Source organism: Neolamprologus multifasciatus, chromosome 15 (genome assembly GCF_963576455.1).
Source record: "Neolamprologus multifasciatus chromosome 15, fNeoMul1.2, whole genome shotgun sequence".
Lineage (NCBI taxonomy): Eukaryota > Metazoa > Chordata > Actinopteri > Cichliformes > Cichlidae > Neolamprologus > Neolamprologus multifasciatus.
Window position 1 is genome coordinate 17,032,229 of NC_140453.1, and position 22,051 is coordinate 17,054,279.

The 22,051-nt window shown below is 39.4% G+C and overlaps 2 protein-coding genes across 3 annotated transcripts; both read left to right on the forward strand.

Moving 5' to 3' along the window:
* Positions 1-2,192: 2,192 nt before the first annotated feature.
* On the forward strand, positions 2,193-6,156 carry LOC146501860 (acyl-coenzyme A thioesterase 1-like). Of its 2 annotated transcripts, XM_085132687.1 has the most exons (5): positions 2,193-2,321; positions 2,947-3,462; positions 3,541-3,743; positions 4,596-4,971; positions 5,065-6,156. In XM_085132687.1, the coding sequence occupies exons 2-5, from the start codon at positions 3,006-3,008 to the stop codon at positions 5,181-5,183; spliced, it is 1,155 nt and encodes a 384-aa protein (XP_084988813.1). In that variant the 5' UTR covers positions 2,193-2,321; positions 2,947-3,005; the 3' UTR covers positions 5,184-6,156. The 2 variants fall into 2 exon arrangements, with proteins under 2 accessions (XP_084988813.1, XP_084988812.1); XM_085132686.1 differs by having other exon boundaries at positions 4,596-6,156.
* A 112-nt stretch (positions 6,157-6,268) lies between these two features.
* On the forward strand, positions 6,269-20,629 carry gpr176 (G protein-coupled receptor 176). Its single transcript, XM_085132685.1, has 3 exons — positions 6,269-7,813; positions 14,561-14,813; positions 18,897-20,629. Exons 1-3 carry the CDS (start codon positions 7,582-7,584, stop codon positions 20,134-20,136), a joined length of 1,725 nt encoding a protein of 574 aa, XP_084988811.1. The 5' UTR covers positions 6,269-7,581; the 3' UTR covers positions 20,137-20,629.
* The last annotated feature ends 1,422 nt before the right edge of the window (positions 20,630-22,051 follow it).

Genomic DNA, 22,051 nt, shown 5'->3' on the forward strand with positions numbered 1-22,051 from the left:
AATTTTCCCGATGATTTCTGCAGAGGCAACCAACAGTGCCTTGGTTGGTGCCTCTGTGAGTGTGTCATTAGATCTTTTGAAGTGATTTTTTTTTTTTATTGGTTTTGATGCTACAGAGAAAGAACATCCCAGTGTGTATTAACTCAGATGGCTGGTTCTTAAACTGAGGAGGCAATGCATAAATAGACACATGATCTAAATGTCTGCCTTTATGCAATATGCCTGTAGAAGAAGGCAGGAAACGAGTGGGAGAATTTTTGCTTTCATTCACTTAGAGAAGAAATGTGAGATCTTTGAGATTGCTCATTATAGCTAAATGCAGTTTACACATCACTGTAACATCACTCAGCTCTGCAGATCATGAAGTTTTACTGCAAATATGGATGAAAGAGGGTCACTCCTTTTAAATCCCTTATGTTACTACAGCTTACCATAAGAAAGTCGATCAATTGCTTGCAAACATCACTGCCCAAAAGCTAGATCAAAAAACATTTAACCAATTCTGTCGTCCACTTTTAAAGAATGGTTGTCCTAAAGAGAAAAAAAAAATGAGATACCAATAAAGAAGTCATGGAAACCAAATAAGGTCTCACTGAGTGATTTTAAATTGGATGATATTAACCAGATTTATCTTTAATGTGAGTTTAATTTCATCCCTATCATACAGTAATCTCTCTTATCCTCTTAAATCCATTCGAGTCACGTGAATAATTTCCTTTTAAATCCCTCAGAGTCCAATAAGAGATCACTAATTTTGACGATTGTTTAATGTTTTGCCAACGTGTTGTGTCTGCATAGCTTTTAAAACACATTTTTTAAAATTTACCCTCTCCAGTTTTTTTTTAAATTTGGATGCCGTCCTAATCCCTACTCACACCCTTGTCATGTTTTAATTTCCCCTCTTTCCACAAAAGTTTCCTTTCTCTTCTCCTCTCCCCGAGAAGAAATCTCCCTGATAACAGAGGCCCATGTAAAGGTCAGCCAGTTATAGGATTATGCTAAGACTCCAGTTTGACACCTAGACATGCCACTGAGTCTTGTAAAGAAACTCCTACATACCCAGGAGAGAAACAAGAAGCAGGACACCCACTGTCCAACCGCTTTGTTCATAAAAATTAAAATGTATGCAATAAGGTGGTTTATCAACTAATATCACTCGCTCTACATTGAAATACATTAGATAAGTAAATGAGATATGACTTATCATGTTCTGTTCTGGATTTGTGTTCACACAGATAAGACTAGGGCATGCTCTGGATGCAAATGTCTATTCTGTGTTAAGATATATGTATATATAAAAAGTGCTAGTCTTGTACAGAAGACCGCAGGCTATATGTAAAGTAGCCTGTATTATCTTTGAGTGAGACTGTGCATTAGAAGTCTGTACTATTGCTGACATCTAGTGGCTCCATCGACTACTTACCTACATGTATAGGTATTTTACTTCATGATATTTGCTGGAAAAAAAAAAAAAAAAGATCTCCGTATAAATTACTTTATCATTAGAAATGTGTTAATTTACACTCATTTACATTCTAGTGTCGTGATAAAAATGGATGATTACTGGTATTTAGTTATATAAATGAGTTGCCCCATAATCTGTCAAGCACACCTCAGACATATTTCTCATGAATGATTTTAAATTGTAAGTATGTATCCTTTACTTATCCATATAAAAACAGGAACTGACATTAAAATTGTATGTGAATGTGAATGTCTATGTGAATCAATGTGCAGCAGAAATTGCGACAAACTTAACATAAATTTTCTGTAAGGATACTTTAAGTAGCCAAAAATGATTGAACTGATTATACTGTAGAAAACTGAGTAGGTACAATAACGTAGATTCATGAACACACTTGCAAAACAGGCAATTTTGTTATTTTTATATAAACCCTTTGTAAGTCCAATTGACTACAGGTTACCAACATAAGCAAATATATTAGGCATAAAATCGTATAGAAACATTAGAAATCACGCTATAGCAGACGATCACTTTATGACAGATCACCTGGTTCGAAATATTATGGACGGTTACATTGCGGATGGTGGGGGCGGTGGTGATAACAATTCTTCTCAAACTGTCATGAAATAAAAATGTCTCTCACTTTTGACATTTTGAAAGGCATATTTAGAAAACCAGGGTAAAAAAGAGTGTTACACTAACGCAATACAAACACGACAAAGCTACAGGTGATCTTAAATCGTACTCCCGACGCCCCCGTTTTTATAAGAGGCTGCTTCCGCTTGCTTTCTACTTGGACAGCGCTACTTCCGTTGTTAGCATCGATTTTGTACATTAAAGCTTCAAGGTTGGACAGGTACGGTCAGACTGGAGAGGGGTTGTGTTAATTCTGATATTGATATAAACATTTTGACCTGGTTTTAGGCTGTTGGTTGCCCACAACTATAGCTAGCTCAAACAATGAAAGCAACTCAAGTTAGCTTGTTTGTGTTTTGTACCGTTGTTGTTTTGTCAACCGGAGAAAACGAAAGAATTTCTTGACCTTTCACCCAGTTAAACATTACTGTGTGACGCCGTATGGCTGCTCAATCTCAGCGTGACAGCAGTCTTTCCCATCAACCGATGACCATCAAACCATTTCTTACTTAAACACTTTAGCTAGAAAGTGTGACAGACCATAGTGTCCCCTGATAACTGTGCCAATGTGACTCTTCACTCTCTTATTGTGCGTAAAAGGTTCATTTTAATAACAACGTGTACATTATAGTGCTCATTTGGTTACTTTCACTTAAATTTATCCATTTTATTCTTAAATTTCATTTGTGGTCTTGTGTCAATGCCGTCATTCTAATGTACAAGGCTCACCAACAAGGCTGGAGGGAACACATCCTGCAATACCCCATGTATTCTCCAAATTCTTTACCGGGTATATTGCTATTTCAATATTAAATTGAAATTAAATTTCTCAATTGCCTTGACAGGTGCAGTGACACGATTCCAGGCTACAGTGAAACAACCATTCCCATCTTAAACAGCTGAAATGGCGCAATCACAGATCTGCTTGAAAATTCTCCCCAGTGTTCGCAGCTTCTTTGACAAGATGGTGCGGGTAAAAGTAGAGGGACTCACTCCTCACAAACCAGTGGAGCTGAAGTCCAAACTGGTTGATGACAAAGGTGTCATTTTCAAAGCCTCTGCCCTGTACAAAGCAGATGAAAGTGGTCAGGTGGATGTCTTCTGCACACCCTCTCTGGGCGGTAGTTACACCGGCGTGGAGCCCATGGGTTTGTTTTGGGCCCTTGCACCAGACGCACCACACACTAAACTCATGAAGAAGGATGTGCTCAGCCCAACACGTGTGGCCCTGGAGGCTCTTGATGGAGAGACTGGCGAGGTTTTAGCATCTGAATCTAATGAGAGAGGATACATGATTGAGGGGATGAAGAGAATACCTTTACAAGAGGGCAGAATACGAGGTGTCCTCTTCATACCACCAGGTTAGTAGGATTTTAACAAATTATTCACAAAATTAGGTATCAAGTCAACATTAACTGTCTAACTGTCCCCCCCTTTAGGAAATGGCCCATTCCCAGGAATTGTAGATTTGTACACTTTTGGTGGAGGTCTTACTGAACCCAGATCCAGCCTCTTGGCAAGTAAAGGCTTTGTTGTTCTGGCACTGGCTTATTTTCGTTACCAGGATCTCCCAAAAAACCCTAAAAACCTGGATTTGGAATATTTCGAGGAGGCGGTCACATACCTGAGGAAGCGGCCAGAGGTTAGTATTAAAGAGCAAACAGCAAAGGACATATTTATTAGAAGTAATTCAATGTCATGCATCTTATGTATGTGAAGGTTGTGAAAATATTGCTCAAACATCTGCATTTGAAGTGGATTTGAGATAGAGGCCTATATTTGTGTCTAGTGTGACAATGTTGCCACCTGCTGGCTTTTCTTCTGATATCACCATCATGGATTAATGATGAAACCTCTATATTTCTTAAGTCTTAAAATATTACAAGCTTTTTGTCATTTTTTTCTTTAGTTGAAATAGTTAATTGGCCATAAGTAATTTTGATTTTGGAGGTTTACAGCAAGGTGTAATGATCTGTGGTAGTAATAGTTCCATAACATTACAAAGTGTTTAGGGGTTCAAAAGTAATTGAGTAGAAACACACAAAGACAAGCAAAATTTAGTTTTATATTTTAAAGAAAGTATTTGTCAGACATGGAAACAACAGCAAACACTTTGTTAGTCCTAGTGAGCATACAACACCCTGTTCTCATATTTCTTGAACTGAAATTAGTTTATTGACTTGTGCAGCTAAGGATAATCTCCCTCTTTGGTCACATTGGATATATATAACAAGGTTGTTGTCCTCTACTGCACAATTAAATGTCTCTCAGTCATTGCAGAACTCCCAGCATCTTGAACAGATAACAATATGAGCTGCTCCCTTTTCTCCTCTTTTCACATATCTTTCTTTTTTGAAGTAAACCCATTCTAACTGAAGCTGAGCCTAAAGAACAAAGAAATGCTAGTGTCTATCAATTTGTGATCTGCACTGTATTACCAGTTGTGCACCTGTTACTTTAAAAAGGTTAACTAACATAAAACCTCTTGATTCAGGTGAAAGGTCCTGGGATTGGCGTCATATCAATCTCTCATAGTGGTGCCTTGGCTTTGGGCATGTCATCTTTTCTCTCTGGGATCTCAGCGACTGTCTGTATTAATGCCTGTAATGCAAACACTGTGCTTCCTTTACACTACAAAGACATTGTATTCCCGCCACTGCCCCCTGTCATGGAGAATGTGAAATTCACAGAGTCTGGGCTTGTAGATATACGTGACGCCTTACCAGACCCCACCAAGGGCAAGAACAGGGCGTCTTTGATTCCAATTGAACGAGCCACCTGCCATTTCCTGTTTGCTGCTTCTGAAGATGACCACAACTGGAACAGCACGTTTTTTGCCAGTCAGGCTGCTGAAATTTTGAAAAAGCATGGCAAAAAATCCTACGAGGTTGTTACTTATCCAAAAGCTGGTCACTTTCTGGATGTGCCGTACATGCCTTATTGTTCTTCTGGCTTTCATCCAGCTGTAGGGAGTGTTGTGGTGTTTGGTGGGGAGCCAAAAGCCCACTCTGAGGCTCAGCTGGACCTGTGGGAAAGAGTCCAGGAGTTCTTCAAGACCCACTTGGGCAACAAGAGCACTTGATACTTTATTAATCCATCAAGCATCTCTGAATGGTTGTTCTTAGAAATGCTTGCCTGTATTTTCTAATTAATAAAATTGTGAGAACTCCATTAACCTTCTAGTGTTCTGCATCGGAAACACTCCAACAACCGTTTGGTTTCAGATGAGTTTTTTTCAGTATGACACAAGCTTGTAGCAAAAAATCTTCTATAGCAAAAAGAATCAGAGATTTTGACTTATCATGGGAAGGAAATGTAAATGGACTGCACATAAAGCTGCTTTACCCTACAGAGTTTTGTTGGGGTTGGGTGTTGAATTTAGTGTCATCCCCACTTCTTGATGCAGACTCAAGGTCTGAGTAGTGGTCTACGTCATAAGCCACAGCCATCAGGTCAAACTTGATTGTTTTGTTGAAGTATCTCACAAAAGTAGAAGACACTTGGACTTTTCCTGCAGTTACTTGACAAAATGTCTACCTATAAAATAAGCTACATATGATAACTTCTCCACTGACATGATGTTAGTACAGAACCAGTTCTGCTTTTGTGCTATTTGTAACTTATTTTTTTACTGTTTAATGTTGTATAGCAAAAAAAAAAAAAAAAAAAAAAGGGGGGGGGGGGGGGTAAATATGTGGTGCTGGTGCCAGATTTTTGGGCATCTGAACTGGTGAAAATGCATGAAGCAGTTTGTAACTTCAGTTTGAGTGGAAAACTAACAAAACGGTAGCATGTTATGGAATCACCTACTGAAAACCAATAGTTAAGCTTCTTTAATCTTGTTTTATCTTTCTGGTACTTATCTAGCTGTATTTGAAATGAATGTGATATTTAAATTGTATAGAGACTTGAATAATTCTGTATTTTAAGAAAGCTGAAAAAAGTGATCTTTGTAAAAAATATTTGATGTTTGCCCAAAAAATGAAAGAAATTTGTTGTCATGTACAATATAACCTATAATAAAGCAAAAGCAAATATGTAAATACTATTATAAATCCTGCTGTGCTGGTTTTATTTCCATGCCTGTTTCAAGGATGTGAATATACTGTGATGATCTGAGCAAGGATCTGAGAGTACACTGCACCAGAGAAGGGAGTCTCATTCGAAAGCTGGGAAAAACATACAGACATATGTCCCTCACTGATATTTTGATCACATGAAAATGTGGATTTTCTGTGTAATAGGATGTTCTGATCTTATTTAACAAACAGGTAAACATGGAGTGTATTTAAATGGCACAAATTCTACATTTAAACATTTTTTTCATGGTATTTTCCAAAAGAAAGTATTACTCCATTATTAATTAAAACGCTAAGTGATCCATGAAATGTCCTCTGGTACGGGGTTATTTTTGGTATTTTCAGCAACCATAAGAGGAATGTCGCAAGCTCCCATGAGAGTACAGACTGACCAAGACAACAGGGTCAGTGTGAAAAGAGAGTGAAGTTAAACCTACCCTTGTTTTTGAATTTTAATCCTTAATCCCCCCTTTTTGACCAATATAAAGGTTTATAGAGTGCTTAGAAACACGACTTTTAAGGTGAAGTAATGTAATGAAGTATTTCCTTAAAGTATTTTTTTTAGTGATTTAACAGCCTATTAGGAATGTAGCCAATCGTTACCTTTATTTCTCGGTATCAGCCAGGCTCCTCTTCCTCCATGCTGCTTGTCATTCATAAGATTAAGTGGAGTTTCTCGGTGCTACATGAAGAGGAGGGCTCTCCTCTTCAGTCTTGCACCTCACGCTGTTAAATATTCAGTTGCAGGCTCCCCGCACCATCCAGTCTACCAATAAACGGCCTCTGACAGTGCGATTGGCAGCGGCAGCAGGAGTAACAGTCTGTCAGCCACACATATTTTTATTTATTTATTTATTTTTTCTGGACGGCGAGGGGTGATGGTGCTGTGTTCTCGGTGCTGCAGGCGTCGTTCCCGGAATGGACACTTCGCAAACCGGTGTGGTTTTAGGTGCACTGGGTGTCAGATAGTCCAGCATCCATCCAGCCACACTGCGCACGGATTTCAGTGACCGATTTCTGCCGTGCATCCGCATTACTGGGGAAATATGGGGCATACAGCGTAGGCTTTCCATCTCCCCGTGCTTTGATACAGACTGGGATTATTTTAACATGCATTTTCCTCCCTAATTTATCAGACATAATTACTGACAAAAGATCATCTCATTGCTGCCAGAGGAACGCATTTCCTGCCTGTGTCCGCGTTAAATCTTCATGGAGATCTCCCGTGCAACATAAGATGTGATATGTCGATTATCCCCCTTTTTACTATAAAAAAAAAAAGCAGGTCAGAAATGCCCCTTTACTCTTGGCTGTTGACTCTTTGTCAGCTTTCTTGAAAAACAAACAAACAAACATCAACAACAACAGAAAGGCATATTTAGGATCTCGGCGTGAATCGACATGGATAGTGCAGGGAGCCGGGCAGCGATGGTGGGGGACGGTGCAGTCAATTTCACAGCAGCCCACCTCTGGCTGGATCTACTGAACGCCTCGAGCCCATCGACCCGGTGGGACAGCAGCCCGCCTGACGAGGGCACCGGGCTGGACGAGCGGCAGCGACTCGTGCGAGAGCAAGCCTACCGGGACTTCACCACCACCGTTCAGGTTTTCATCCTCCTAGGTTCGCTGATCGGTAAGTCCGCTCAGTACTCCCACACATTCAATGCAAACTCAGTAGGGAATCATAAACATATTAAAAACCCAGCCTCGTTTATGTATTTACTTATTCATTTCTTCTTAATTTAGATTAAACAGCTGCACAGGTTTTGAACTACAGGGCACCGCTTTTCAAATACCATTGAAAACAGTGAGACTCTAAGATTTGTGTTAGGGGATCTTCCTGTGCGGACAACCTGTGTCCCAGTAGAATGTATTTGAAATATCTGAGACTTTTTCCAGCGTTTATCAGTCAGCCAATCAATCATCTTCTGGTCAGTATGAAATAGTAAACTAGTAAAACTAGTATCTTCTACTAAAAGAAAACTCAAATGACGACTAAAAAGTAAGACAAGCATCACATAAATGAGTGCGTAGGCCAGTTTATTAGAAACAAACAAAACTGCTACAAGTGTACATTATTATTATTTTTAATCTAATATCCCGTTAAAACCACCAGCAGCTGCCAAATGTAAACAACCCACTGCCCATGTCACCTGCTTACCTTCCCTCACAGCCCACCACACTTAAAATGCCAAAAATGCCAAGATGTGTTATCACTTAGTTATCCCCACATAGGCTTCACATTATGTGTTCTGAATATAGGATGTTTAAAAAGAATCTCAGCCCCCTGCAGTCATGTATAAGTTTGATCAAGGTGCTAAAACCATTCAAATAACACTAAACCAGTCACACATATAACTCCTGATTTTCTGGTTTGGCGTGGATGCATTCCATTTAAAATAAGCAGAAATACTTTGGCAAAATTTGCTGTATATTTAAGTCAGCAAAGAAGATTTTTATTGTTTTTTTTCCACCAGAAAACTGAAAATAGTAGCAGTAACTTACATGTTTTAAACTTCCTTAGAGCTGAATATGTGTTGACTAGACATCAGTGATGATGATGGTGGTATAAGTGTGGAAGGAGCTGTGTAGAATAATCTACTGCTCTTGCACACTCCTGGCTTTGACATCCCGTCTCCATCATATAGATCGCCAGAAGCATAATTAACCTGCTTCTAATGATTGCTACAAATAAATGTGTTATTTGTCGCAAATGTTTTTGTGTTGCCCTCTTTGCCCAGCTACAGAAACACACACAGCCTTAGTGTTGTATGGAAACATATGAGCTCAGTGAGAAGCAGGAGCACAGCTCACCATGATGAAATATTGTGAAACTGATACAAAACGGACAACTACAAAAAAACCATCCAAATGACTTGCTTTGATCCAGTGCCACCTCCTGCTATTCAGTGCAATGTGCAGAGTCAGAGAAGCGTGCCCTGACTAGCTGTAAAAATTGCCCTCTGGCAGCATGGCTCAAAATGCCTTTTTGTTTCTTTCTGCATGCTCTACGTGTCGCAAGGAATACATACACCAACGAACCAAACCCACTTCCAGGAAGGTGAATAGCATAAATTCTCTAACGTCAATACAACAGGGCACCTTTGTGTGGTCACTAAGATTCTTGGAGACATATTAATGACAGCTATAAGACACTGAGTGATAAAATACAAACAGACTGTGTGTGCCATAACAGTAATAGGTTCCCCTTTGCTAATGAAATAATCACAATAACCACAGTAATAATTATTATTGGAAAAAATAAAGATGATTAGCATCAGATATCTGAATCAATTTCAGGACCAATCAGAAACTGAACACTTCATCAGTGGGCACCTTTAAATACATGCATTATATTACCTGCAGCATAAAATGATGAGTGTTAAACTGATGACGGTTCCACGGGGCTGTCTTTTGAAGTTGAGTCCCCTAAAAAAGTGTCTGTGGTCAATTCTCAAGCTACTTTTAATGATTTCAAAAAAGGCTTTGGTTGTATGATAAAAGCCTAGCTGCATCATATTTATATTCAGACATCACTTATTATCATAGATGAGCAGGATATGCTGGTTCCATTATGTAGGCACTTTGTTGTCTCTATGGGGGTTTTAGTGCCCAAAAGAAAACCTGCATCACTGGCTGAAAGGGGAAAAAAAACCATGCAATTTTTATGGGGAGATGTCTGTTTTGGAGGCATCTGTGTCATTAACAACTTGGGCACATCAATACAAATCGTGGAAGGATTCATGTTTATTACCCGAGGCATTTGACATGGAAAAGATAAATGTGTGGTAAAAGTAACTGCCTTCTGTATCTGCTTATGACTTCTTCTCTTATGGCACAGAGAGATGTGCGAAGGTGAAGGAAATTAAATGTTGCACAAACTGCAAATTTGTTGAAAAGCCTCGATGTGGTAACATCCAGAGCTCATTAAATTCTCAGTGATGCAGATTGTTTTCACTTAGTTTGTGCACTTTGTATCGGTATTAACTCGCTGAATCATCCACCTTCTGGGTCTGAAATACTCAAACTCGAGAAGAATGACATTTTTTTTTTAAATTTAAAAGATTTTGTTTAACACACATTGTAGATGTGTGCAACAAAACAACACTAATAAGACTAATAAGTTATAACTGTAGGATCTCCTTTGAAGCTTTGAACAACATTAAGCTAAAATGCATGAATGTGGAGCATTTGAACTCATGGATATGGATATGTAAGAAGGGTTTTTCTATCACAAATTAGGCCAACGAACAGTCTCTCTAGTGGAAAAAAAACCCTGGTATCTAAATTTGAAGGTTTGTTTTCCAGCACAAGTAATTAACAATAGAAATTCCTCTGCTTCTTTTAAGGTTGCCTCCCCTTCGTCTTTTGCTTTATGTTTTGAAATGTTGGGATCCTTGGCTTAACATCAAGCTGGTTTGCTGATTAACGGGTCTGAAAAGCCACACTGTGCTGTAAAATGCTGTTTTGGGAGTTGACTGACATATAGCCATATAGTGGTTTCAGCAAAAGTACTTTGCTGAGTACTTTGGCAGGTGTTAAATATCCCATTTAATTCCTCAATGTTCCCACCTGGATACGCGTGTGTCCAGATAGGAAGTGTGCAGCTTGCCAGAGAATCATGGGCACTTGTTGATGGGTGTGGTGAAAGGCGTTCGAAGTTGGGGAGTTATTTTTACACCACTTAACCACTGCATTGTAATGCTCTACATTATTATCTTTAAGTTGTGTAGAAACGCAGTCTTCTCAAATGTGACCCTAGTCTCATTCTGATTTTGTCACGTTTCAGAAATGTTTCTGTAACACTTGTTGTGTTTTCAGATTTGGATCAGAAGGGCATTTCTGTCTCATGCCTTTAAGGATAACCGCTTAAACCCTGGTAGGAGGGGAAAGTGCTAAATTCCAAACATGCCTAATACCTCCAAAGTTGACCAGTTAGGAAATCTTGTTTGTTTACACCATAAATAAAGAGGAAATTAGTTTGACGCAGTCATTTCATTGCAGAAACAGACCTAGATAGGCCCCATTAGAAAGCTGTAACTCTTCCTAAAATATAAGCTAAACTGAACTGAAGAGAGAGGCATCAGCAGGAAATGCCCCCCCCCCCCCCCCCCCCCGTCTAAATGCACAGATGTGCGAGCCATTCCAGTTTTCTCATCTAACTCTCCTAGAAAGGGAAAATACATATTCCTCAAAATTTAGATTTTTTTAAATGTATAACATTTGCTGCCATAATTATGCAGTTTTACTGATAAGGCAAAGATTTGAGTTTTACTGCAAATCTCATTAATGTGTCACAGTGTGCATGGCACTGGCTGACTTCGCCAACAGTTGTATTAAGGTCTGTGAGGAATTATGTGGCTGACTAGCTCTGCGGTTACTGCTCCTAAATGAACCTGTCACTAAAACTAGGTTAATTATAAATCACCAGGATGTAAGTAAAAAACTGTTAAGTGTACTTAGCATGTCGAACAGCATGTGTTTAGACATCAATAGGAAAATGATCCAGCTCAATTTGAAGCAGACCACGTTGCTGCTACCGCTAGTTAGGGTGCCATTTGTTAAGCGGGCAAAATAATCATCCGTACTGTTTGCGCTCTCTTGCTATTGGCTGCTCTGACTATGGTTACCAAGGTGTTCCTCAAATGCCCAGCGAGCATTCTGGGCTCAAAAGTACAAGGTGATGTTGTTTTTTCAGACAATACAAGTCCTGAAAAAACAAAAAATAAAACGATTTTTGGTTTTTGTCACAGCAGTTTTCTATCTTTGGCAGCTACCAGTTTCTATGAGTATTTAACAGAGATTAAATTTGGTTTTAATTTTCTGTCTGAAATCTATAAGATAAAAATCAACTCTTGTATTTTGATTATTGAAATCTGCTTTGAACATTACATGGTAGCATGACTCTGGAAATGATCTAGACAAAAATATCTTAAGTAATAGTTTTATCGCCTTATAAATGTAGTATCACACTTTCTTTCTTTCTTTCTTTCTTTCTTTCTTTCTTTCTTTCTTTCTTTCTTTCTTTCTTTCTTTCTTCCTTTCTTTCTTTCTTTCTTTTGAAAGACTGGGTATTAATTGCCTTACATTAGAGACCAAAGGCAGCAAGATAAAATGTCAACATACCGTATGAACAGACATTTGTAATAAACATTCTTTTTATGTAGTTTGCATTTGAAATAATGAATATTTGTGCTGATTTAATTATTCCACATTAGTCAGCCTAGCAGAATGTACTTTTACCAGGGTTTCTCTGAAATACCACGCCTATGTGCTATTCTGTATCACAGCACGTTAATCGAGTTCTACATAGTTAAAGCACACCATGTCCTGCTGAAAACAGCTTCTTCCGCCTCCATTTGAAACCTCCTGAGGTACATAACAACAGAAATCAGGGATAAGTGGTTGTTATATACGACCTTGCTTTCATAGAAAAGGTATTTTTTCTCTCTCACGACTGTTTCATTTAGTTTTATAAACTATGGTTACTTTTCTATTCTCCCATCCACCTGACGATGAATGCGGTTTTCTTCTGACAAACTGAGACCTTTTTTTAAAGCACAGGTCTCAGGAAAAATGTGAAATGGTTTCCTTCACTGCAGAACATCTTGCTCTCAGCCAGAGTGCAGCTAACACTCTGTGGGTAATTACTTTTGAAGGAGCTGAAATCACACAGGGTCCCATGTGACCTGACATGAGTTAATGCAGTGCAAGAAGGAAAAAGTTCACCTTTTGAAACTTAATTACTAATCGTTACCACTTTGTCACTTCAAATTATGCAGAGCAAAATAGAAACATAAAAATGTTGTTTCTTCCTTGCAGTCATCAATTGTGGTCTCGCTTGGTTCAGGTGGAACTGATCCTGCAGACCTGCAAAAATAATCAGTATGATCAATAATTATGATAGAAATCAACCAATGTTTAAAATCATTTCATTCCTTGTTTGCCTTATAAAACATTATTAGATGGTATTTAGTGAAGTACAGTGGAAGACTTTTCTATGAAAACATAACTTGATTTAACCAGTGCCACCTGGCAGCTTATTGTCTTATGTCATGTGATTGGCAGAAGAGTCTTGAAAAGGAAGTGTGTGTGTGAGGTGGGGTCAGTTCTCATCTGTGTGAATTCCAGGAGGCGATGGTCTTAATCTGGTGTGAGTGGGTATGATTTGTGTGAGGTCACAAGGTTTTATGGTCGAATTTGTCTCCAATGACTGTCTCCTGTTGTTGTTTGTTTTGTTATTGCTGATATAGATTTATTTCATTTGGATATTTTTTATTTTATGCTTTAGCGGCACCTGCATCAGTAATTCTGTCCTGTTCTCTGCCATCAAGTCTTTACAAGAAGGCGCTGTCCTTTAAACAATTTTCATACTTTTTTCAAGAAATCCCCCAAAAATAAAAAGAAAAGAAAAGAAAGAGCAAGTCTGGGGGCTGAAACTCCTTGAACTGTCACAGGGGAAGCCTTTTTGCAGTAAAATGGGGGTAAAAAGGGGTGTCCAGATGCAAATAATAACATTCAAATTGAACCCCCCCCCCCCTCCCCATTTTTTTTTTGGACAAATTCATAAAGAGTTTGATTTTGATTTGAAGCAGTATTCTTGGTAGCGGATGCCTCGTCCTGCTGTGAGGCAGCTTCCAATCGAATGTGTAAAGACTTCCAGTTCACAGATGAGTTCATTGATGGCAAGTGTAAAACGAGCAGATTGAAAATGACACATTTTCTTTTCTTTCGTACATCTGTCAGTTGGCTTAAATCTCAGTCCGAGAAGTACTTGCATTCCTTACATTGTTCAGTCGCAGTGTTTGTCCTGGATGGACGTCAGGAATAAGCAGCTGAGAAATCATTCATCTGTGCTATAGCAGATCACTAAGATAAGTAAGCCTTCCTTCCTGTCAATGGGCAATTTAGTCTTCAAGCTAACCAGGTCTTTTCTTTGAGATCTATGGTGTGCCTGGTAGAAACTCATACCAGCACAACAAAAGGAAAGGGCTGCTTGTACCAGCGATCAGGTTTCCAACCTTTATTTAAACTGAGTCAGAATGATGACAACACAGACTGTAGAATTCAAGTTTTTGTATGTGAACTGATAATATGACCATAATTCTACACTTTAACTCAAGATCAGAAAACCAAGTTGTAACCATATTTCACATTTGGTTGGATGCAGGATTGGTGACACCAAACCTTGGAGCTAACCTTTAAATTCATAAAATCTTCATTACATTTATTACAATGAGTGCGTATAAACAAAACTTGACTGGCTGGCAGAGATGCAGACTTATAGGAGTTGATAATTGTAGTTACTACTGAGGGGTGCAGGTTAGTAGGCAAACTGAATCTCATTTAAATCTTTAAACATCTTTCTTTCTCTCGACAGGTAATGCCACCGTGTTGTGGTGCACCTGCTGCACAAACGTCTTTAAAACAGTGACCAATCGATTCATCAAGAACCTGGCATGGTCTGGTATCTGTGCCGGCCTGGTGTGCATCCCCTTTGATGTGGCACTCGGAGCCAATCCTCGGTGCTGCTTGTGGCTTCACACGCTGGTGCTCTGCAAAGCTCTCAAGTTCCTCCACAAACTCTTCTGCTCTGTCACCGTTCTGAGCTTCAGCGCCATCGCATTGGACAGGTAAACGCAAAAACATGATACTTTTCAGTGTATACACAGAATTAAAGTAGATAGGGGAAGCATCATTTGTTTTCAGTCATCAAGTGTGGATTGCGCTTGAAATTACAAAACCCAAAGAGCCCTCTATCCTTTCAGTAAAATGAGTGATGTGTTTATTTTTTCTCACTTCAGGTTTGTAGCCAGAATCACTGTGTTTAAATGATGCTTTTGAAAGACACTAACATGCACCTCCTACTCACCTCGCTGTATCTGGATGGACCGCTTGGGGCAAAAAAAGTGGGTCCTTTATATCAGCTCTCTGATCAGTTTGTCAATATGTTGCTTAGCATAGTCAACTTGGCTAATTCTCTTTCTTTAAACACCTGGAAATCCAACTCTGAAAGATTTTTTTTTAAAGCAGAAAAACATCTCTACACCTTCTTTTAACACCCTGTTAAGAGGAGGTGCAGGGTTGTGATTGGTGGAGCGTGTGTCCCAGGCCTCCCAGTACCACTTTGAATTTGCTGAATTTGTAAGTTTGCTCACTTACAACTAAATGAATAGTTTCTCATTTTATGGTAGTTTCTTTTTAATGGAGAAAAGAAAAACTACCAACCAAAAATCCAGAAAAAAACATTACACAAAGATTACAAATTGATTTTCATGTCACTGAGTGAAATAAGTATTTCATCCTCTAGCAAAACGCGCCTTAGTACTTGGTGGAGAAACACTTTTTGCCAAGCACAGACACTTCTGGTAGTTGGTCACCAGGTTGACCCTCATCTCAGAGGGGATTTTGGCCCACTCCTCTTTACAGAAACTCTCCAACTCCTTTAGGTTTCTTGGCTGTCGCTTGACAACTCAAAGCTTCAGCGCTCTCCACAGATTTTCTACAGGACTGAAGTCTGGAAACTGGTTAGGACGCTCTATGACCTTAATGTGCTTCTTCTTTAGCCACTCCTTTGTTAACCTGGGGTTAATGTTTGTAATTATCACGCTAGAAGACCCATTCACCCATCTTCAGTGTTCTGGCTAAGGGAAGAAAATTCTCGTTCAAAATGACTATACATGGCCCTGTCCATTGGCTCCTCGATGCAGTGAAGTCATCTGGTACCCTTAGCACCTCTGTGCTTCACTGTGGGGATGATAGGGTAGTTTGGAGCATCCTCAGCATTTCTCTTCATCCCAACACGGCGGCTCGAGCTGATGCCAACGAGCTCGATTTTGGTTTCACCTGACCCCAGAACTTTCTTCCAAGCCTTCTCTTAATCCTTTACATTACAGCGCAGTGTGTTACCAATGATGTTCTTGGTCCAAAATGCCTTGAGATCATTAACATGCTCGTCCTGTGTAGTTCACCCCATGAGGCATGATCTGGCTCCAGATAGGGGATGATTGATGGTCATTATATTTCTTCTAGTTCCAAATAATCACACCAACAGTTCTCACCTTCTCATAAAGCGTCTTGCTGTTGGTCTTGTAGCCCATTCCAGTCTTGTGCAGGTCTACAATTGTGTCCCTGATGTCCTTTGACAGCTCTTTAGTGTTTCCCGTGGTGGTAGAGAGGTTGGAATAGAAGAAATTGATTCTCTGGACAGGTGTGGTTTGTACACATAAATTGAGATCAGGAGTATTTGTCATTGTTTGAATGATTGAACGCAATCTGTCTGCCACATTAGCACACAGACTCTGACTTGCTCGTAGGGGATGAAGTACTTATTTCACTCACTGATATGCAAATTTTGAACCTTTATGTAATTTACTTTTCTGCATTTTTGTAAATGAGCAAACCTATAAAATCAACAGGTGATAATTTTAACTATTTCCCCACTTTATCTCAGCTGAAGTATTTGAAGCATATTGTTTTACTAGTTTAATTTTATTTTCTTATGCTATACCATTTAATTAACCTTTTACTTTCATTAATTATTGCAAGTGGGTGCTGGTTATGTGTATAATATCTCCTAAAACTGTGCCTAAAGCTGACTATTTCCTGTTGTGCACTTTGTCCATAGTTTACCTTTTTCACAGAATGTTCTCAGCTGAGTCTCTCAACATTGTACAGAACTCATGTGTAAAAATGACTGTAGTTAGTCAGTGGCTCTAATGTTTGTATTTTCTCCACACCAGTGTTGTTTTTGCTTAAAAAAAATTAATTAAAAAATTAGAAAATTGGCATAGAAAACAGTGGGCAGCCCAAGTACAGATGCACAGACTTATACGAAATATAAAAAATATACTTATACAAGTATTGAGAAAACCTAAAACAGTTCATTTTTCAGAATCGTATACATGACTTATTACTATATGATATTTATTGAATCTTTTTTTTTTTTTATCTCTTTGCATGTTGCAGCTTAAGATAACACAGCTTCTGTATATAATGCAGAAAAAATAGCAAATATCATAAATAGACATGTTCAAAATGGAGCATAAAAGTGCACAGAAGCCACATTTTTCTGAATATTAATTTATAATATTAAAATATACCATGGATAATATGGATGACTGCAGTAGTACGTGAATATCCTCTACCAACTTTATAGTGATTGCAGGGAGACTTTGTATTGTTGCAACCTCTTCCCAGCCCTCGTTTCACTGCTATAGAGATTATGTTGCCTCCATAGCAACTGGTACAGTCAGAATGATATCAAACCAATGAATTATTTATTCTCCAGGAGGGTAATCGAGGCTGTAGATATTCTGTACACAGGTTGGGACTGCAGTGCACATACACACGAACACACACAATCATACTGCAGCACAGACAAGATAGTCAAGGGACATCGTAGTAATGACTTTTTCATTTCGTTTACTCTCCTTATGAGTAAGGGAAAACAAAAGGATGTGAGGCAATCTGCATGCTATTATCTGCACTGCAGTTATCAAGAGATCACCCATATAATTTTAACCTCTGCAGAAGTTAATATACCATGGATAAATTAAAATTCTTTGATCTAAAAAGGGCTAAATGTTCATGATTGAATGTATCCAAAGTGGCCACTAAAAATGGTACATATGGCTTTATTTTTAGATAACTGACCTTTGTCCATTTCCTGTGAAATTTCCTGTTTTTCCTGTTTATAAAAATACCTCAAAATGGCTGTGACAAATAATAAGCCTATGTAATACAATAAATATGTGAAGAGGCTGCAGGATAAATTTAGTAACTACATAAAAAAAACCCCCAGAAAACTGCACCTCTCACCTTTTTGTCTATTTGGAGCTTGTATAATGGATTCAATAATTTTATACCAGCACTACCTTTCTGCTTAAACCCCTTCAAGCTCATATGTCAGTATTTTTGATGTTTATTTTAAAATAATTTTCACATAAATCACGATAAGATGGATTTCCGTGAGCATTTTCAGTATGCCTGGACTCAGGTGACACTCTGGCTTAGGAAAAAACTTTTTTCACAGTGTGAACATCATAAAAACTATGCCTCTTTTGATTTGCTACAAGCTTTAGGATGTAAAAAATTCTGCACTGGATTTGAATGTTATCAGACCATTTAATAACCATTATCAGCTGTTATCAGCCCTGTACCTATTGCTAATATGCTCTCCTCTACAATCAGGCTGAGAAGGCAGTTAGCTACTGTATTCAGTGATAAACAGAAGGAACCACAGATTACACAGGAGAGCTAAGTAGCAAGTATAGCGTAGTAACAAGTGCTTAGAGTTGTGAGTGGTTTATTTATTTTGTTGAGCCAGAAGTCACAACTTTTTGGACGAGAGATTGCTAAATTAGCAGCTAACGCTAGTTGGCTTTGTCAGCAAGCTAGCTCCAAATAACTCAAAAGAAATTGCTTGTAAGAAATGTTCTAACATGAGGAATCTCAAACATGCGTGGCACTTGTGTAAAGTGGAATAAAGCCTTCCTCACAGCCTATGTGGATTTTAGCTTCTATTTTAGCCCGAAAACAGATTACTCATTACTTCTTCCATTCAGCAAGGCAAGAAAGCCTTCTCTGAATAAGCCTCTAGAAGGTGAAGTAGGAAACGCATAATGGACATTGAGTGGGTTTAGAACATTGGAAATGGATAAAAATATCAAATACATGTTGTTAAGCATTGAATTACTTTGTCTTTCTGTCTGTAGATACTACTCAGTCTTGTACCCACTGGAGAGGAAAATCTCAGACGCAAGATCTCGAGATCTGGTCATCTATATCTGGGTCCATGCAACTGTGGTCAGCCTCCCCGTCTTTGCTGTGACCAATGTGACTGATGTATACGTGACCTCATCCTGCTCAAATGACCCCGCCCGCTCGCTGAGTCACATGGTGTATGTGTTGATCTACAACATCACCACAGTGATCCTCCCCCTGGCTATGGTCTTCCTTCTCATGCTTCTGATCCGCAGAGCACTAAGTGCCAGCCAGAAGAAGAAGGCGATCATCGCAGCTCTGCGAACTCCCCAGAACAGCATCTCTATCCCATACGTGTCCCAGAGGGAAGCCGAACTTCATGTAACTCTTCTGGCTGTGGTACTGGCTTTCTCAGCTTGCAGCGCGCCCTATGGGGCCTTAGTATTTTACCGCACTATTTTGGCAGATGCTAAAGAGCTGCCTGTCTCACTATATCTCACAGCCCTCTGGCTTCCTAAGGTATCCTTGCTCACCAACCCACTTTTGTTTCTGACTGTTAACCGCTCAGCGCGTCACAGCTGTCTGGACCTGCTGGCCAGGATTCACAGACGTTACAGCCGCCGTAACGTGGTTAGCACTGGAGGTCTGGCTTCTTTAGGAGCAGATGGCGTAATTGGGGAGCCAGTAGGACTGGAGACTGCTGGTCGATCTGGAAGTCAGCTTCTAGAGATGTTTAACATTGGCCAACAGCAGATCTTCAGACCGTCTGAAGAAGAAGAGGAGGAGGATGTGGAGAATGATGTGGAGATCCCATCTCAAGGATCAGGAGAAGGCTCAGGGCCCAAAGATGACCAGAAAGGTGGGTCAAGAATGGGAAGCCTCAGAGGTGAAGTGATTAACAAAAAGGACTCTCTGCAGGGCACAGGAGGAGGGCTGGTTATCACCAAGGAGGTCCCTCCTTCAGTTATAGCCCCCCGGGCCTCTCCAGTCCATACATGCGCTTATGCCTCTTCATCACAAGTGGCACCTGCTACACCTACAGAAGCAGAGGACTCCCCACAGTTTGGTTTTGGACCTTTTGAGCTGCCACCTCAGTGGTTACCTGAGACCAGGAATAGCAAGAAAAGGCTACTGCCACCGCTGGGTAACACGCCTGAGGAGCTGATCCAGACCAAAGTGCCAAAGCAGAAGCCAGAACGCAGGATCAGCAGGAACAACAAGGTCAGCACAATTCCCACCGTGGATCCATGAACTGTACTGTTGGCCTCTGATCTGCAACACTGGAAAAATCAGAACTCCTTTGGCCCCAACCGGGCCTGGGAGAAGACAATGATGTCTGCATGGTTTCTTCTGGTTCCTTCTTCTGATTTGCAGTTGTAGCTCTTGTAGAAGTTCAGGTTCGACATTTTACTGCATAAAAGCAGGTTCCCTGATGCACTGTATTTCCATTTGTGAATCAATTTGATATCAATATAATATTTCTAGTGTGACAAATATGTCCATTCCATCCAATTTCACAGCTCTTCTAGAGGTCCAGTTTTATAATTAAGGACTTCCACAATGACTCCATGATGAAGGAAAATAGATACCTTTATAAAGCTTTCTTTTTATTGGAGGTGACATCAGTCAGTCAAACAACACTGTACAAATCCAATTATCTTGAGGGATGCACTGATAATGGATAATATATTTCCACAGCAAATAATCAAGCAAGCATTATGGACCTGCTAACAAAACAGTTTTTTTTTTTTTTTTGATTGCACTCTGTATATGAACACATCTCAGTGTTGGTCCTTTCACTAAACCCATTGTGGGACTTTTCTTTTCTATGTTTGATTTACAGAAATGTTTTGGGTATTAACAAACTGTCTGCTGCCTTTGTTTTTTGGCAAATTCCACTTTCTGAACATTTCTTGTAATGTCTTAGATGGTGTCGTGATTTTCACTTTCGATGTGGATGGTTTTCATAAGATTAAAACACTGATGTAGAGTATGCAAATACATGTTTACAATGTGAAACAATCAGAGTTCAACTGTGTGTTCAGTCTTGGTTTCTGGAAGTGCATCACATATACTGTAATCTGCAGGTTCATGCAGACTGGGGATCTTTTAGCGACCTTACATCAATCTTAATGATTTCTCACAGATTTCCTGAAAATCAGTTGCTCAATTAAAATGTTGTATAATAAGTAAGAGCAGAGATACCAAGTGCACATTTTATATCATCTGACGCTCTGTAAAACATGTTTCCTTTTAAATATCTCTGACTGACACTTCTGGCTCTGTCTCCTTTGTGATGCAGAATTCATCAGTAAAAGCTTTGACCGGCACCTTTGGCTGAGGTAAACAGAGCTGGGCTACACTTCAAATATTTGTCAAGCCGTAACTCCCTTCGGGGCTACCCACAATTCCTTGTTATGTCCACAGAGGAGCTGAATCTATGCTGCATCCTACCCATGCTGTTATCAGGCGAATCGTTCACTCATGCTTGACTTGAAATAATATCCACCGGTGCTACTTAAAAGCAAGAGAGAGATGAGTAATAGCTTTATTCAAATACACTGGATGCAGCAGTGACTTTTTGAGCGGTCAGGCTGTGTGTGGTAGTTGCTGTAATAGATATAGTGGATATACCGAGCAGAAAATGTTATTCAGTGTTGCACAAAGGAGAAGATTATTGATTGTTTCCTAGAATATTGACTTGTATTTCCCACCCAAATTGATTCAAGGCTTATTCAAAGACCCTAAACTGATTCTCTTGCAATGATCAAGGGTTCGACAACAGAAATATTGTAACCGTAAAAAGAGAAGTCACTAAGGTTTAAAGTCTGCTTCCTAAACGAATACAGTAGTTCTTGACCTTGGGAAGGTCTTACCAGCAGGTTGGTTAAGACGCCATTCTGAAGCTTTTGATCAGTGCCAGTAATGAATTTTTAGTTTAAGCTCTTAGGCCCTGAAGAAGAAAGACAAAAAGAAAAGCAGAGTTATGTAAATTCATGTCAAATATTGAATTATACAATCAAAACCCACAGAAAACCTCTTACAGAGTTAAATCAGTGTTGGTTTCCCTGTGCCTTGAGGCAAGTCCATGTGTGCACTGCATTTTGTAACTTGTAGAGTACACTGCGTAAGTCTTGAGTCAGCCCCTCCCCCTTTTTTATGTTTT

Coding starts and splice junctions, on each gene's coding strand:
- LOC146501860 (XM_085132686.1), top strand. CDS start 3,006: ATGGCGCAATCACAGATCTGCTTGAAAATTCTCCCCAGTGTTCGCAGC. Junction 3,463..3,540: donor TGTCCTCTTCATACCACCAG/GTTAGTAGGATT, acceptor CCCCCCCTTTAG/GAAATGGCCCATTCCCAGGA. Junction 3,744..4,595: donor ACCTGAGGAAGCGGCCAGAG/GTTAGTATTAAA, acceptor CTCTTGATTCAG/GTGAAAGGTCCTGGGATTGG.
- gpr176 (XM_085132685.1), top strand. CDS start 7,582: ATGGATAGTGCAGGGAGCCGGGCAGCGATGGTGGGGGACGGTGCAGTC. Junction 7,814..14,560: donor CCTCCTAGGTTCGCTGATCG/GTAAGTCCGCTC, acceptor TTCTCTCGACAG/GTAATGCCACCGTGTTGTGG. Junction 14,814..18,896: donor AGCGCCATCGCATTGGACAG/GTAAACGCAAAA, acceptor TTCTGTCTGTAG/ATACTACTCAGTCTTGTACC.